At 39.5% G+C, this 15,990-nt stretch overlaps 2 protein-coding genes and 1 pseudogene across 3 annotated transcripts; 2 read left to right on the top strand and 1 right to left on the bottom strand.

Moving 5' to 3' along the window:
* The first annotated feature begins 18 nt into the window (after positions 1–18).
* On the top strand, positions 19–4,058 carry nit2 (nitrilase family, member 2). The gene is made up of 10 exons (XM_043241953.1): positions 19–126; positions 566–684; positions 800–920; positions 995–1,083; positions 1,577–1,670; positions 2,057–2,131; positions 2,216–2,294; positions 2,368–2,466; positions 2,551–2,606; positions 2,697–4,058. The coding sequence occupies exons 1-10, from the start codon at positions 99–101 to the stop codon at positions 2,789–2,791; spliced, it is 855 nt and encodes a 284-aa protein (XP_043097888.1). The 5' UTR covers positions 19–98; the 3' UTR covers positions 2,792–4,058.
* On the bottom strand, positions 3,508–5,618 carry LOC122346998 (ICOS ligand-like). 2 transcript variants are annotated; one of them, XM_043241954.1, is made up of 5 exons: positions 5,413–5,618; positions 4,964–5,296; positions 4,597–4,881; positions 4,260–4,416; positions 3,508–4,189 (listed from the first exon to the last, which is right to left on the bottom strand). In XM_043241954.1, exons 1-5 carry the CDS (start codon positions 5,474–5,476, stop codon positions 4,186–4,188), a joined length of 843 nt encoding a protein of 280 aa, XP_043097889.1. In that variant the 5' UTR covers positions 5,477–5,618; the 3' UTR covers positions 3,508–4,185. The 2 variants fall into 2 exon arrangements, with proteins under 2 accessions (XP_043097889.1, XP_043097890.1); XM_043241955.1 differs by having other exon boundaries at positions 4,260–4,401; positions 5,413–5,617.
* Positions 5,619–7,528: 1,910 nt separating this feature from the next.
* LOC122346730 lies at positions 7,529–12,327 on the top strand (annotated as a pseudogene).
* The last annotated feature ends 3,663 nt before the right edge of the window (positions 12,328–15,990 follow it).

Genomic DNA, 15,990 nt, shown 5'->3' with positions numbered 1-15,990 from the left:
AAGCTAGGACTTTTATTTTGAATGTATTTTAGTGGGCGGAGATTGTCCTACATTACTATCACTGTAACACTACTGTGCGTATTCCAAGCAGTATATCAATGTCTGGTATCTTTAAAGCAATGTCGAGTGAGTATATTTTTTACATTCAGAGTGGTACAATGTTCAGGTCATATTTTTTGATATAGTGTAGTTGGTGATTAACTAAACGTAGCATATTAACATTAGCTTAATTTTACTTTGCATTGAGAAGTCCGCACTGTCATATTGTGGATCAGTTAATTGTGAAACGTTTAAACCTCATATGTCATTTCGTTAATGTTTTCACTGCAGATGTGGTTCAAACAGATCGTGTTTTGACCGTGTATTAAACTTAAATCATCCAAACTACAATGAAACAAAAACATGTTTTTGTTTTGACTGCGCATCCTTTGACAAAAGTACAAAAGTGCAGAGAGTCCCGAAAAAACATCATCCGGTAAAGGAGGCTGCTGGTTAAAAGTTGAAAGCGTTGTGAATCATTGATCCTGCAAGCAGCTAATAAACAAACTGATCTTCTGCCCCGTAGAGTTTCGTCTGGCTGTGGTGCAGTTACATGTGTCAAAGATTAAGGCGGACAACTTGGGAAGGGCAAAAAAACTTGTGAAGGAGGCTGCAGAACAAGGAGCAAAAGTTGTAGTCTTACCTGTGAGTATTACATTTTATGACACTCACCAGTTTTGCATAATACATGTGTTTGACTACTATATCAATATTGATTTCTAGAAAAATATGTCATTTAATAATCCATGTTTGTTTGCAGGAGTGCTTCAACTCTCCTTATGGAACTGGGTTCTTTGCCGAGTATGCTGAGAAGATCCCAGGAGAATCCACACAGGTGTTGTCGGAGGCAGCCAAGGACTGTGGGGTCTATTTAGTTGGCGGTGAGATCCTCAGACTCAAACCAGTTCAGTGTCACTAGTTTTTATCTCCCTTACATGGCTGTGTCTTGTTGTAGGTTCCATTCCTGAGAAGGATGGAGAAAAGCTCTTTAACACCTGCTTAGTTTTCGGACCTGATGGAAAGCTGCTTGTCAAACACAGGAAAGTAAGTGACGGTAGACATTTTTTGTTCAGATAAATGCTGTTCGTTTGGACTTTCAGTTTATCAAGAAATATGTAAAAAAAACATAGATCCACATCAGTACATTAGTATAATTTCAAAAGGATCATGTGATACTGAAGACAAGAGCAATGGTTGCTGACAATTCAGCTCTGCCAATACCGGAATAAATTACATTTTGAATAGAAAACTGATATTTGAAATTGCAGTAATACATAATATTTTGGTAATATTCAGTTTTTAATATTTTATAATATTAGTGTTTTTAATGTATTTTAGTATTTAAAAAATGCAGCCTTTGGGACTTTTAAAAATGTTAAAATAACATTTAAAAATCATACTGACTCCTACACTTGAGCAGTTGCGTACAGATATATATTTCAGAATGTTTTAAGGAGCATTTAAACAGTTTAGAAATGACTATTACACATTTATAGAGTTTACACATTTATACTCTTTGGTTGTAATTTCCCATCAGATTCATCTTTTTGATATTGATGTACCCGGGAAAATACGGTTTCAGGAGTCTGAAACACTAAGTCCTGGAAACAGTTTATCCATGTTTGAAACACGTAAGTGTGTGCTACAGAAATCCTGTCCATGTTATCCACATTGTCAAAAAATATAGTATTTTATTGCTTAATAATTATTTATAGAGCTTTTTGTTTATCAGAATAAATGTTGGGTATATATTAGCCATTTTTTATGCATGCACATTTCTCTTTATTTTTACATTTAGTAACAGTCTGTAAAAACACTAATGATTTAGTAACACTGTTGCAATCTTTATCGAAGTGAAACTGAATATCACTTTATTAACATTTGTTAATTGTATTGTTAATTGGAGCTCAACAATTTCCTTATCAGAACTGGCCAGAATACTGGTGCATTACCAATGTTACCTTTATTTTTGCACTCTCCATATGTGAAATCATACAATTTTGGTATTTCTTTTCAGCGTTTTGTAAAGTAGGTGTGGGAATATGTTATGACATCAGGTTTGCAGAGCTGGCACAGATCTATGCTAAGAAAGGTAAGAATTACAATCTAGAATTTTGTTAAAATGTAATGATACAGGCATACTTCAAATGATTTCCTCATGTATCTGTCTATGTAGGTTGCCAGCTTTTGGTATATCCTGGTGCCTTTAATATGACCACAGGTCCAGCTCATTGGGAGCTTCTGCAAAGGGGGAGGTCAGTATCCAAGACCACCTGAACTGTTCAGTTCCTCAGACCTGTTCTAAGACAGTCTGTGTCCTTTCCACAGGGCAGTAGATAATCAGGTATATGTGGCCACTGCTTCACCAGCAAGAGACGAGAGCGCCAGCTACGTGGCCTGGGGTCACAGCACTGTGGTTAACCCTTGGTCAGTGCTTTCTGTCTCATTAAGAACAGGTCATGCATACATTTGCATGCTTTACTATAATAACTGCACTCTCTTTCTATGCAGGGGGGAGGTAATTGCTAAAGCTGAATCAGAGGAATCCGTTTTATATGCTGAAATAGGTATATTTCAGTGTTTTACTTTTACTTAAATTGTGAGCTGTAGAGCCAGTTGTGCATAACGCAAGCATACTCTTCCTCTTGTGCTCGTAGACCTGCAGTATTTGGCTGATGTGCGCCAACAGATCCCAATCACCACACAGCGACGGAACGATCTATACAGTGTTAACAGCGTTCAGGAGGGCTGAACTTTCATTCACACAAAGCACTGCAGTGGACATTAAGTCTTGATTAAAGACTGACTGAGTCAACACTTTGTGTTAGACCAGTCAGTGTAAAGTGGGGCATCTCACAAAGAGGTTTTAATCACTGTGAATAAGTGCCTCGCGATTTGTGTTCTTTTGATGATTCTGTCACAGTGCAAATGATGTTTGGAATAGATAAAACAAGTGTTGAGAACAATGGACAGTTACGCCTGGGCAGGTGAAGTTCTCCATCAGCTTGAGAAAAAACATTAAGCATGATAACAGGATATTAATATTTAAAGTGATTCCCAAATCAAAATTATTTTCATTGCAATTGCATTAATTCCAATAGAGATTAAAATATTATATGAAAAACATTTACTCCATTTTCTTTTTTTCTCTCCACCGATTAAGTCATTTCAAATACATAAGACAGTTCCCAGCAGAAACCAATTGCAGAACACCAGAGCTTGTGTGTGTGTGTGTGTGTGTGTAGATATACGTGCTGTCAAATGATTAGAATAAAGGTTTTTGTTTACATGTATTACATGTATATACATTTATAGAGTTACAATTTCTATTATTTATAAATGCATGTGTTTGAATTTATATATATATATATATACAGAATCATGATTAATCGTTTGACAGCACTAATATATATATGAAACTTTTAGGATTAATTAGGAAGTAATGTGGATTACCATAGAGCAAAGACATTTTGTGTCCCTTAGATTTTTTATTTACAATGACTTTGATACAATTAAACTATTACACAGCGAATATAAAACACAAGTTGGTTTATATAAGAAAATGTGTGTCTTTTTGCCACATTCAGTGCTGTTGAATATATTTGAATTTCTCAACAGCACGTCTTAACTGATAGCAGACAGTATGACTAACAGTAACTCATCTGCGTTTGTGCTCCAGCCTGTCTAACTACTTCAGGTTGGACAGGTGAAGTTCTGGCAGTTGTTTTGAGCTCTTTCTCAATGACATAGCATGTTGGGGATATTTACTGTGGTCTAAAAATGTAGACGTTTAAAATGGTACAGCAAGAGTGTCAAAATACAGTTTATCTCTGTATTTTGAATATAGATATGTTCATACTCTTTGAGCTGCTTTATTCTATTGTGCTGAGTTGCAAGTCTTTTGTTTAGCCGACTGTATGGGAAAAAAGAAGTCTTTTATCTTTGTGTTTGTCTATTATCTTAAGCCGATTCATAATCTAAAATTAAACTTTGAATCACTTCCAGTCAATCACAATTAATAAGCCTTACGTGTGTTATTTATGTCAACCCAGAATGTCTTTCAAACCATGTTACACATCAGTCTCAGGAAGGAAAGCCCATTGCTCCAAATCAAACAAGATCACGTCAGTGCCCCTGCAACACGAATCATCTGCAACACACAGGAATGATCGTCATTTAACAAATTCGTACAGATCAGTAAATAAACAGCACTTCAGTACCTCCGCATCTGTGTCGGGTTTTTTTGTTTTTGGTCCCATTTCTTCTGGAATCTCAGAGACGCAGCAACCAGCAAGAAAACAACCAGACACAAAGCAGCGCTAAAGACCCACAAGTACTCTGACAGCCGTCTCTCCGAGGTACCTGACGAAACACAGACTGACCGCATGCAAAAATCACAAAGTCTTGATATTTTTAATAATTGTATGGCTTGTACATTTTCAGCTAAATCAAGTTTTGACTACCACGCTCTTCATATTACAGAACATGTTTTACATTTTTTCTGATGCACGCAAAAACAAAACCCACTGACATTACTGTAACTGACGAGATACTTACAGTTTGTTGCTGTTAAAGTTTCATTCAGGAGCTTGTTTTTTATGACACAGGATACAGCGGTGTTTTCTGAGATGCTGATAGAGAGGACACTTGTGATGTTGTAGAGTTCAGACCGAGGTAGAGTATTCATATAGGTTGTGACTGATGTTTCTGGAGGACGTTGTTTGTGGTTGACAAGCCAGTAGATGGATGGAGCAGGAAATCCTCCTTGAGAGTTGCAAAACAATCTGGTTTCTTCACCATTCACCCCATTCACTCTCAATATAGTAGGACGGCTGAAATGACCTGCAAAAAATGATTAAATTCAAAATAAGCATCGGGGAAAAAAAGTCAAAGTAACTAGTTGCATTAAATACTTTATGCTTACCTGCTATGATGAGACAGACGGAGCAAACCATAGAGCTTCTGTTTTGACCAAGAAGCTTAAGATTAAAACTGTAATTGTGTGCATCTGATAAATGTATATTATGTAACTCCACTGAGAAATCTCCAGTGTTTGGGGACAGAGGTGACACAGTAGTCTGGATACTGTGGGACACATTTTGCACTCGTCCTTCCATCCAGACTGCTGTGTGAATTATTTCAGTTCCTCTTCTCCATTCAGATGAGATGCGAAGGGAGGTCAAATTTTTCATGCCATTATAAACACAAGGAAGAACGGCACGCTCCCCAATCACTCCTACTACGCATTTATCATCAGCTGAATTGTAAGAGATTAAAAGTCGTTCTTGAATTAAACGTGTATATATATATATATACAGCCTAGTGTATACAACATACCATTCAATCCAGAAGAGTCACACCCACGGGACTTACCTTGTGCTGAGACGACACTTGAGACGAGAAGTAGCAAAACAACTACTAAACAAGTATCTTTCATCGCTTAAAGATCTTCATGTGATTGATTTGTGTCTAAAGGTCACCTCAGATAAGGAGACAGATACAGCGAACTGCTATAAAACTGCAGTCATGTTAATTCGTTGTTAGATCAAACGTTTGAGCTGTGCCCAAAACCAAAATGACATGTCAAACTTCCTACTTGCAAAAACCTGTCTAGTTACCGTTGGCGTGAGTATAGCGTGAGTTTAGTCAAATGAATTTCACTTCCTGGTGATGTTAAGAAAGTGTAGGGAAAAGCACTTGACAAATAAAAAAATTTGAACTCTCTCTCTCTATCTTTGAGAGAAACTACAGGATGGGCAAGATAATAAATGTAAAAAAAACAACAACAAACAAAGCAACACACAAACTGTTTTGGTTTTTTAAAACTGACATCTAGTGGATTTTTAAGGACATTAGTGTATCATAGAATAACGCAAAATTAAATTGTGAAGACATAAACGACTGCAAACCAATTTCCATTATAAAAAAAAAAATGTATTAACTCCTTATTTGCTGAATAGTAATATGCATGCTAATAAGCAACTAATTGGTCCCCAAAACTAAATAGTTAGCAAAGTAATTAATATATATTTTTTTAATTTTTTAATTTTAAAGAAGATTCTATTAAGTTTAATAATGAGTTTGCCATAAAAAAAGAAGAAAATAATCTTGGAATTTACATTTTAGTAAGGCAGAATATAATTATGAAGATAAACTATTGATATCCAAATTAGATTATATGTACTGTCAAGGAGTCCAAGGTGTATTTGTGAGATCACAGGCTTTTCCGCTATCATTGTGCTGGTAAATATTAAACTCTAGACTAACCAATGGCATGATTGAATATCATTTAGTCAAGGGACCAATAAGTCTGCTGGTGTTGCAATTCATTTTAAGGGTTTCTAGGTTATACAAATTCAGGGCAGTTGGTCAAGGTCATTGGTTAATGCTGGTTTCAAAAGTTGTTTTTTCTTCATGTATAATCATTGACCCAGTACCCAAAATAAACAAACGCTTGAAGATATCACAATCAGAGACTTTAAGTCACACAGATGACCCACTAAATTTGACAGCTGCTAGCCACACAATACAAAGTTGTATTACTAGAAACGATCTGGCAGATAAATGGGGAAGGGTACATCTTGGAACAAACCTAACAAAACCATTCTTCATATGTAGATTACTAAATTGCTAAGCGGCAGTCATTGCACCAGGTCTGTAAACTCAAACGTGTTCTGGACGAGGCTTATTTCATGTAAACAGGATTAGATGAGACCATCTATGAAATCTAATGAGAACATTGTCTGGACATGTTATATTAAAAAACAAAACGATTAACAAAAAAGTTAATAACAACCATGCAGCAAGGCCTAATTATATTTAACCCTACAATCATAACACTGATAAAAGATTGTTAGACCTATTACACTGACTATAAATTATTATCTGGAATTATTGCACCTAGAATGAAAAAGGCCTGTCCTAGATAATAAATGAAACTCAATCTAGCTTCCTTGGTGAAAGATCTGTTCATAACAGCGATTGCAGTGAAAAAATGGCTTAATTCTATTTCTAAAGTGTTAAAAAGATTTTGATTCATTAGACCAAACAAAACTGCTCAAATCTAATTAGTAAACTTATGATATTAACAGTTGTGTATATTTACAATATGGCTTGCTCAAGATTTCTAATGGATGCTGAACTGTTTTCCATGTGACAACACCGATATTGATATATATGAATGTAATAATCTTAAATGCTATTTATTCGTGCAGCAACCTCTCAGGAGAGCAATTTATGCTGATTCGGTGAGAAAGATTGTTCTTCCAGAGAACTTGTGAAATTTTCGCTTGCATTTCAGAACTGCCTTATTCCAAACTTTGTCTTTATATATGTACACATTTTAACAAATGTGCCTGTACTTTAATTTAGTTCAATGGAATTTAGGTAGATAGGTAAGTAAGTGAGTAAGTATGATGACCAATCCGCTTCATTCCGCTGCGCTGCACATGCAGTGATTGGCGTAGAAAGTTTTAGCTGGAGCAGACCCTCCGGTTTATTAAGAGACTACAGTAAGTGAGAGCTATTCACTCTTCTGTGATCTCAAGGACCCGGTAATCTCATCGTCAGTCACATCCGGAGCACGCATGGCTTCACGAAGGCAGAAGGACAGCTCAGACGGCTACCAGCCGCTCTTCAAATCATTCGCTACAGATGCGATCCACGTCGGTTCAGAGCCGGAGCAGTGGAACTCTAGGGCCGTAGTGCCTCCTATTTCACTCTCCACTACCTTTAAACAACACGAACCGGGGAAACACGCGGTGAGTCCATCACATACTTCGTAAGGGGTTGATATTGAGAATATAATTGTCGCTTTAGTCCGGTATTTGAATAAGTAGGTTGTGATTTGTTGTTTTCAAGCAGGCTGCACTTAGCAAACTACGAGCTAGGCCTGTTTGTGATAAGATCGGATAATTTAACAAAAGTTTACATTTAAACAACATCACAGGATAAGGTGAAGTTCTTCATTATAATGCTCAAATACCCTGTTTTAAAACTCAGCAACGGCATGAGAAAAGACAGCTGGTCTAAGTAAAGTTCCCTTTCTTCATAAACACACTATACATTAAAAACAAACAAACAAAAAAAAAACTTGTATGTATTAATGTATTTTTCCTAATTCACAGATTTTACCTTTTTATATGTACAACTCAGAAAACTTTTCTTCCCTTGTTATTTTATTCTGCCAGGGTTTTAACTACAGCAGGTGTGGAAATCCCACAAGAAGCTGTCTGGAGAGAGCGGTTGCTGCTTTGGACGGTGCACAACACTGTGAGTCTATCACCAACACATTTATATGTTATATGACATTGCCATAAACTAAAACTCTGTCTAATTTTGTTAATAGGTTTCGCTGTTGCCTCTGGTTTGGCTGCAACTTTGACCATCACACATCTTCTTAAGGCTGGAGATGAAATTCTGTGCATGAATGATGTTTATGGAGGTGAGTTATTGTTTCTAATAATGAATAAAATAATAGTTGATTGTTGACTTTTGCTGAATTTGTTTTTTTTTCACACCAGGAACAAATGAGTATTTCAGAAAAATAGCTGCAGAATTTGGCCTTGATATCTCTTTTGCGGATCTCACAAAGCTAGAGGAGATAAAAGCAGCTCTGAAACCAAATACAAAGGTACACCTGGCAGAGAAAGCATTAAGAAATTACAGTAGGAAAATAGGTTGATGGGGAAATTTTGGCTTATATATATATATATATATATATATATATATATATATATATATATATATATATATATATGTATGTATGTATATGATAATTAGATTTGGGAAGTACTACTCTAACTTAAATAGCATATGTAATTTCACATAATGTCTACAGATGTTATGGATTGAAACACCCACAAACCCTACATTGAAGGTGGTGGACATCAAGGCCTGTTCTGATATTGTCCATACGCACAACAAGGATATAATTGTTGTTGTGGACAACACTTTCATGTCGTCATATTTTCAGGTATGAACATTAACATTATTTTAATAAATAACCCAGTGCTGCTGGTGTTTGGTTTGTGAAAATAAAGCAACATTAACATGTTCAGAGAGCATGCCTTAATGTTTCACACTGTGCCACTAAAATGATTTAAGATAAATGTATCTTTTTATTAAGCACTTTGCACTTAAGTATAATTTGAAGATTCAAGTGCAGAGATAAACTTTCCTTTTACAGAAACTAAATACTGGTTGAAATATTTCACTGTTTTTCACCATTCTGGAACAGCGCCCCCTTGCACTTGGAGCAGACGTCTGCATGCAGTCTGCGTCAAAATATATGAATGGTAAAAACAAACAATAAGATCAACTTAAGGTTGATTGGATTACCTTTTATAAAACTAAAAGTTACATTATCCATGTAATTTCAGGACACAGTGATGTTGTGATGGGACTGATTTCTCTCAACCGGGATGATCTCAATGAACGACTGAAGTTTTTTCAGAGTGGTCAGGATCTATCTGTCTGTCTATCCGTTTGTCTACACACAAAAACAACAGTTTGAGATATGCCCAGGTGTTGTACAATTCATTTTTAAATAATCAAAGGGGCAAGGAATCATAGGCCGTTAGGCTTATCAAAGACTTCTAGTAATAGTTCCCCCAAAAATTCATACAGATTTGGAACCACTTGAGGGTGAGTAAATGATGATAGAATTTTCATTTTTGGGTGAACTATTCCTTCAGCTTAGTGATATAATGTATGTAAACATACTGAACATGACCGAGAGAAGTACCAGGTGAAAAATATATTTTTTTACTTTTGTAAGGAACAGGAAAACCTGGAATATCCCCTTTTGATACGTGCAGTGTAGCCTCACGGCAAAAATATGTGTAATCATATGTATAATTTAAGCAAATAATTTTTTTGTTTTTCCAATTTTATCCTATTCCTTCCACCCGTCACATTGTTACCAGCCCTGATTAAACCTTGGGCTTTCTGATATGTTCTTTTAGCAATTATAGTACATTGCTGATTTTTGCCTGATTGAAATGCTGAAAATGAGCTCGAATATAGTAGAAGTAAAAGTTTTTTTCTTCTCACTTCTCCATTTTTTCTTCAGCTCTTGGGACTGTTCCTTCTCCATTTGACTGTTATATGTGCCACCGGGGTCTGAAGACGCTCCACGTGAGAATGAAGCAGCACTTCAGGAACGCAATGGCTGCGGCACAGTTTCTGGAGGCCGACCCAAGAGTGGACAGAGTCATCTTCCCAGGTGGCTGTGATGTTATTGTGACCTTATATAGAAATGTATGTCATGGACATAGGTTGCTCGAGTAACCCGTCTGAATATAATATAATGATTTGGTAGCCAAGAAACATTTCTTATAACTTGTTCTGAAATAATTATTATAATTCTGTTATAACTGGTGTTATTACAGTTGGCTGTTGTTCAATACCTTTTTCAGAATTCTTTGATAAGTTGAAAGTTTATTCTTTATTAATTTAGTCTTAATTATCCTTAGTGTCGCTTTGATGGTTAATGTGTCCCTGCTGAATGAAAGTTTGCTGATTAAATGTAAAAAAAAATCTAACACATGCTTACATGCTTCATTGATATAATACCACCTCTGAGCAACACTTATTTCGTACTGAGAGATTCCAGTCAGACTTGACTGACTCTTGATCATCTCTTTTCCTTCAGGTCTTCCATCTCACCCTCAGCACGAGCTGACAAGGAGACAGTGCTCAGGCTGTCCTGGGATGATCTCTTTCTATATCAGAGGAAAACTGGAGCATGCGAAACTTTCCTCAGCAGCCTGAAGGTGCTTTGAAGCTTCATACAGTTAGAAATTTTTTTACAGCTTGCATGTTTAAAGAATTTTATATTGTTTTGTGCATTTCAGTTGATTACGCTTGCTGGTAGTCTCGGTGGTGTTGAGAGTCTAGCAGAGCACCCGTAAGTATGTCCACATCCACTGAATGTCCCCCTGGAAAAATTTAGATTTAATTCTAGAGGACATTAAAAAAAAACCATTTAGTTCACTTTTTTTGTGAAAGGCATATAGATGAGCGCGAGTCAAAAAAAAACGTTTTGATTGCCACAAGGGGGCTTTAGAGCTTTAATGTTGTAGTAAAAAGAATAAAAAAACAACACTTTCTTTTGTCTCATTGTAGAACATGTTATGCTTTGAAACATCATTGTAACAGGTTTATGATATTTATGGTTCACAAGTAATTCACAACTTCCGTTATATCTATTAATTAATTTTATCTAGTCTGTATCTTGTCAGGTATCATTATCGTTTATATTGAAAAATCAAATAAAAATCATTTTTTGAGGTGATATTTCATCCACCTTCATTTCCCATGGTTCACCCTTTCATTTTCAGAGTAAGTTTGTCTCATGCTTCATTGTCTGAGGATGAGAGGAAAGAACTGGGCATCAGTGATACGCTCATTCGTTTGTCTGTGGGCCTGGAGGATGAGGAAGATATTATTGCAGACCTGGACCAAGCCCTTGCTGCTGCAGTGAGTATTTCATATACGGTTCAATACACATACCATGGTCTGCAATACCACATACCACCCCTAAAAGAAATTTTATATAATTATATTATATTATATATATATATATATATATATATATATATATACCTCAACAAAGGGGATTATTTTATACAGCTAGTAAGTATCATCTTGTTCAAAGTGACAGTAGATATTTATATATTTACATAAGATTTATATTGTAAATAGATACTATTTTTAGCTATTCACTGAAGAATCCTAAAATCCGCAATGCAGTTTCCACTAATATTAAGAAATACACTGGGGTTTTTTTTGAGCAGCAACTTTTGCACATTAAAATGACCTTTGGGGATATTAATTTATTTTATGTATCCTTTCTTTTACCAGGAAGGTCCCATTGAGAAATAGAATCTCTTTGTTATGAACAGCACCTCTGTGGCTCTCTCTGACCACCACCGGAGGGAGCCCTCACCCGAGTACTGATCGCTCTAGGACTCCATTTCCCATAATCCGTGCCTTGGACTGATTAGCGCTGCCAGGTGTTCCTCATTCCCTTTCCCCTTTAAAAGATCTGCCCTGCCATCAATCTGTGCGAAGTCTTGTTTGTTTGTACAGCAATTCCGAGCGTTTATCCCTGTATCTGTATTCCTGTTGCCGACCTTGTTCCTGTTTGATTCTACGATTGATTTCTGCCTGCCTACCGACCCTCTGCCTGTCTTTGTTTACGTCTCTTGGATTCCCCTGTATACTGTCGTTCGCTCCTGTTTTACCCTGCCTGTCTGACCACGATTAAAGTCTGTCGCAAATGGATCCACCTGTCTTCGACCAGTCATTACAGAAGACTTCGCCTCTACCGGATCCAGCGGATATGTATAAGGTGATGTCAGAAGTCTCGTCCCAAGCCGCCATACTCGCCACGCACCAGCATCAACTGCACAAACTCACCACTTTAACTGAGGAACTGGTGAGATCGATCCACACTTTAACCCTCGCTACCGGGAATCCAGACCAACACGCCGCTCAAGCCGCTCAACCCGTTCAGCCTACCGTGACTCCGCCTCAATCTAACCTCAGTCCTCGTCTCAGTCTGCCCGACAAGTTCGACGGATCATCCGCAAAATGTAAGGGTTTTTTGTTGCAATGCGCTTTGTTTATTAGCCAACAACCCAGTTTATACCCCACTGAAGATAGCAAGGTTGCTTTGATCTGTTCTCTGCTCACCGGGAGAGCGCTCGATTGGGCCACAGCCACCTGGGAAGCACGTCGCATGTCTTTTCCCTCGTACAATGATTTTGTGCAAGAATTCAGGAGTCTTGAACAAGTAGCCGGAGGAAAGATCCCGGAGAGCAACTGCTTACCCTCGCTCAAGGTACCAGCACTGCAGCGGATTATACTCTCACTTTTCGCGACGCTTGCTGCCCAATCAGGTTGGGGTGAATCACCTCTCAAACTAATGTATCGTGAGAGGCTTGAACACGGACCTTCAAAAGGAACTGGCTTGTCGCGATGAAGGCAGATCGCTTGAGGAGTACATGGAGATCGCAATCAAGCTGGATAATATTCTCAGAGCGCGCCACGACAAGTGTGAGAGTTTTCCCGTTCAAAGCCTTGCTCGATTAACGGCACCAGAGCCCATGCAGATCAGTTCTGCCCACTTAGACTCAGGAGGAGCGGGATCGAAGAGTGCGTGAGCGCCTGTGTCTCTACTGTGGTCAGGCCGGGCACTTCCGAATGTCATGCCCCACACGTCCCCAGCGCCATCAAGCAGCATCGGTAAGACATCAAACTCACTCTGATTCTTTTGAGATTCATGTCCAGCTAAAGGTGAAACGGACTTGGATTACGGCCGTTGCCCTCATTGATTCGGGGGCGGCCGGCAATTTTATCGATCAATCTTTTGCTAAGTCTAATGGAATCTCTCTTGTCCCATGTGAACCTCACGTTGCAGTGGCGGCGCTAGATGGACGCCCTCTTGGACCCGGTAATGTTTCATCAGTCACGGAAACCTTAGTACTGCAAGTAAGCCCCCTTCATTCCGAATCTATTCGCCTGTTTGTAATTCAGTCTCCCAAACATCACATCGTCCTTGGACTACCCTGGCTCGAGATTCACAACCCCACCATATCCTGGGCCGACCACCAAATAACACATTGGTCATCAAACTGTCACAAGCACTGTCTGAACAATCCTGTACACCAATCTCCTTCCAAGCCATCTCCCTCTGAAGCGAAGTCATTTCCCTCCGAAGAGAGGGTCACCACGCCACCCGAACTTCCTGGGGAGTATCAAGATCTCGCCCTAGCATTCAGTGAAAGGGGTGCAACACAACTACCACCTCACCGTTCGTATGATTGTGCCATCGACCTCATGCCCGGACGCACTCCTCAACGAGGCCGTGTTTTCCCCCTCTCACAACCAGAATCAGAGGCAATGAAATCATACATCGAGGAAGAACTCGCCAAGGGATTCATTCGCCCATCTACTTCACCAGCATCCGCGGGGTTTTTCTTCGTCAAGAAGAAGGATGGTAGTCTTCGGCCCTGTATTGATTATCGCAGTCTGAACGAGGTTACAGTTAAATATCGCTATCCGCTGCCACTAGTACCAGCCTCCTGGAACAACCGCAGAGCAAAATTCTTTACAAAACTAGATCTTCGTAACGCCTATAATTTGATCCGTATCAGAGAGGGAGACGAGTGGAAGACAGCTTTTTCAACAACCTCCGGGCACTATGAATACCTCGTTATGCCGTTCGGACTTGCAAACAGTCCGTCGGTCTTCCAAGCTTTCGTTAATGAGGTGTTTAGAGATATGCTAAATCAATTTCTCATCGTTTACATGGGACGACATCCTTGTTTACTCAGATAACCTCGATGCCCATGTCACTCACGTCAGGTCAGTTCTCCAACGCTTAATAGACAATCAACTTTACGCCAAGCTCCAGAAATGCGAGTTCCACAAGACCCAAGTGGCTTACTTAGGATACATCATCAGTGCGGAGGGGGTAACGATGGACGAGCACAAGGTCAAAGCAGTAGTGGAGTGGCCACGCCCCTCCACTGTCAAGGAGTTACAACGTTTTCTGGGCTTCTCGAATTTCTATCGAAGATTCATCCGCAATTTTAGTCTTGTTGCAGCTCCCTCACTTCACTAGTTAAAGGGAATTCACATCGCCTATCGTGGTCACCCGACAGTATCCAAGCATTCAACCTACTCAGGGATAAGTTCACTTCCGCTCCGATACTCCATCACCCAGACCCCAACCGGGAGTTCATAGTCGAGGTGGATGCATCGAATGTAGGCATCGGAGCCATTTTGTCTCAACGTCACGGGCACCCAGCAAAACTTTACCCTGTGCCTACTATTCTCGTAAACTCAACTCAGCGGAACGCAACTATGATGTGGGAGATAGAGAGCTCCTCGCGATGAAATCCGCTCTTGAGGAGTGGCGGCACTGGCTGGAGGGGGCCAAATTCCCATTCACTATCCTGACTGACCACAGAAACCTTGAATACATCCAGTCCGCTAAACGCCTAAATTCACGGCAAGCTAGATGGTCTCTGTTTTTTTCCCGGTTTGATTTTAAGGTTACCTATCGCCCAGGCTCTAAGAACACTAAGGCAGATGCCCTATCCAGGCAGTTCGAGAGCACCCCCTGCGAATTCTCTATGGACCCCATTCTACCGTCGGCTCGTATTGTGGCTCCAGTTCAGTGGGACATCATGACGGAGATCTCTGAGGCACAACTTGATGAACCTGCCCCCCCAGCATGCCCACCCAATCGAACCTATGTGCCTCAAGCCCTGAGATCAAGAGTTCTCCATTGGATTCATGATAGCCCCAGCTCCGGTCATCCAGGTATCACTGCCACCCTTCACTTAGTCAACAACCGCTTTTGGTGGCCAACCATACGCTCGGACACTATCCAATTCGTTCAACAGTGCCAAATATGCAACATCACTAAAACCTCTCACCAACGCCCAGCAGGACTCCTACAACCGCTACCCATACCAGAAAGACCATGGTCTCACATTGCCATCGACTTCGTGACGGATCTGCCGGTCTCCAATTCCTTCACCACGGTGCTCACGGTTGTTGACCGGTTTTCTAAGTCTTGCAGGTTCATACCTCTGCCGAAATTACCCACAGCCTGGGAAACTGCCGAGGTGCTTTTACAGCAAGTGTTCCGTTTTACTGGCTTACCAGAGGACATTGTATCAGACCGTGGCCCACAGTTCACCTCTCGAGTCTGGCAAGCCTTCTGTTCCCAACTCAATATTAATGTAAGTCTAACGTCAGGTTATCACCCCCAATCCAACGGTCAAGCTGAACGCATGAATCAGGAACTGTCTCAATTTCTACGGAATTACTGCCACGACAATCAAAACGATTGGAGCCGCTATCTTGTCTGGGCTGAGTATGCGCAGAACTCATTGAGGAAGCAATCTACCGGGCTGACTCCCTTCCAATGTG

The sequence above is a fragment of the Puntigrus tetrazona genome, chromosome 6, assembly GCF_018831695.1.
Source record: "Puntigrus tetrazona isolate hp1 chromosome 6, ASM1883169v1, whole genome shotgun sequence".
Lineage (NCBI taxonomy): Eukaryota > Metazoa > Chordata > Actinopteri > Cypriniformes > Cyprinidae > Puntigrus > Puntigrus tetrazona.
Note: the sequence above shows the minus strand (reverse complement) of the source record. Positions and strands in the feature narration are given on the sequence as shown.

What these genes read in the sequence shown, in the direction of transcription:
- LOC122346998 (XM_043241954.1), bottom strand. Translation starts at nt 5,476, where the DNA reads ATGAAAGATACTTGTTTAGTAGTTGTTTTGCTACTTCTCGTCTCAAGT. An exon ending in AAGTGTCGTCTCAGCACAAG is followed by an intron (nt 5,297 to 5,412) that starts GTAAGTCCCGTG and finishes CTTACAATTCAG; the next exon opens with CTGATGATAAATGCGTAGTA. An exon ending in CGTCTGTCTCATCATAGCAG is followed by an intron (nt 4,882 to 4,963) that starts GTAAGCATAAAG and finishes CATTTTTTGCAG; the next exon opens with GTCATTTCAGCCGTCCTACT.
- nit2 (XM_043241953.1), top strand. Translation starts at nt 99, where the DNA reads ATGTCTGGTATCTTTAAAGCAATGTCGA. An exon ending in TGCTTGTCAAACACAGGAAA is followed by an intron (nt 1,084 to 1,576) that starts GTAAGTGACGGT and finishes ATTTCCCATCAG; the next exon opens with ATTCATCTTTTTGATATTGA. An exon ending in GAGCTTCTGCAAAGGGGGAG is followed by an intron (nt 2,295 to 2,367) that starts GTCAGTATCCAA and finishes TCCTTTCCACAG; the next exon opens with GGCAGTAGATAATCAGGTAT.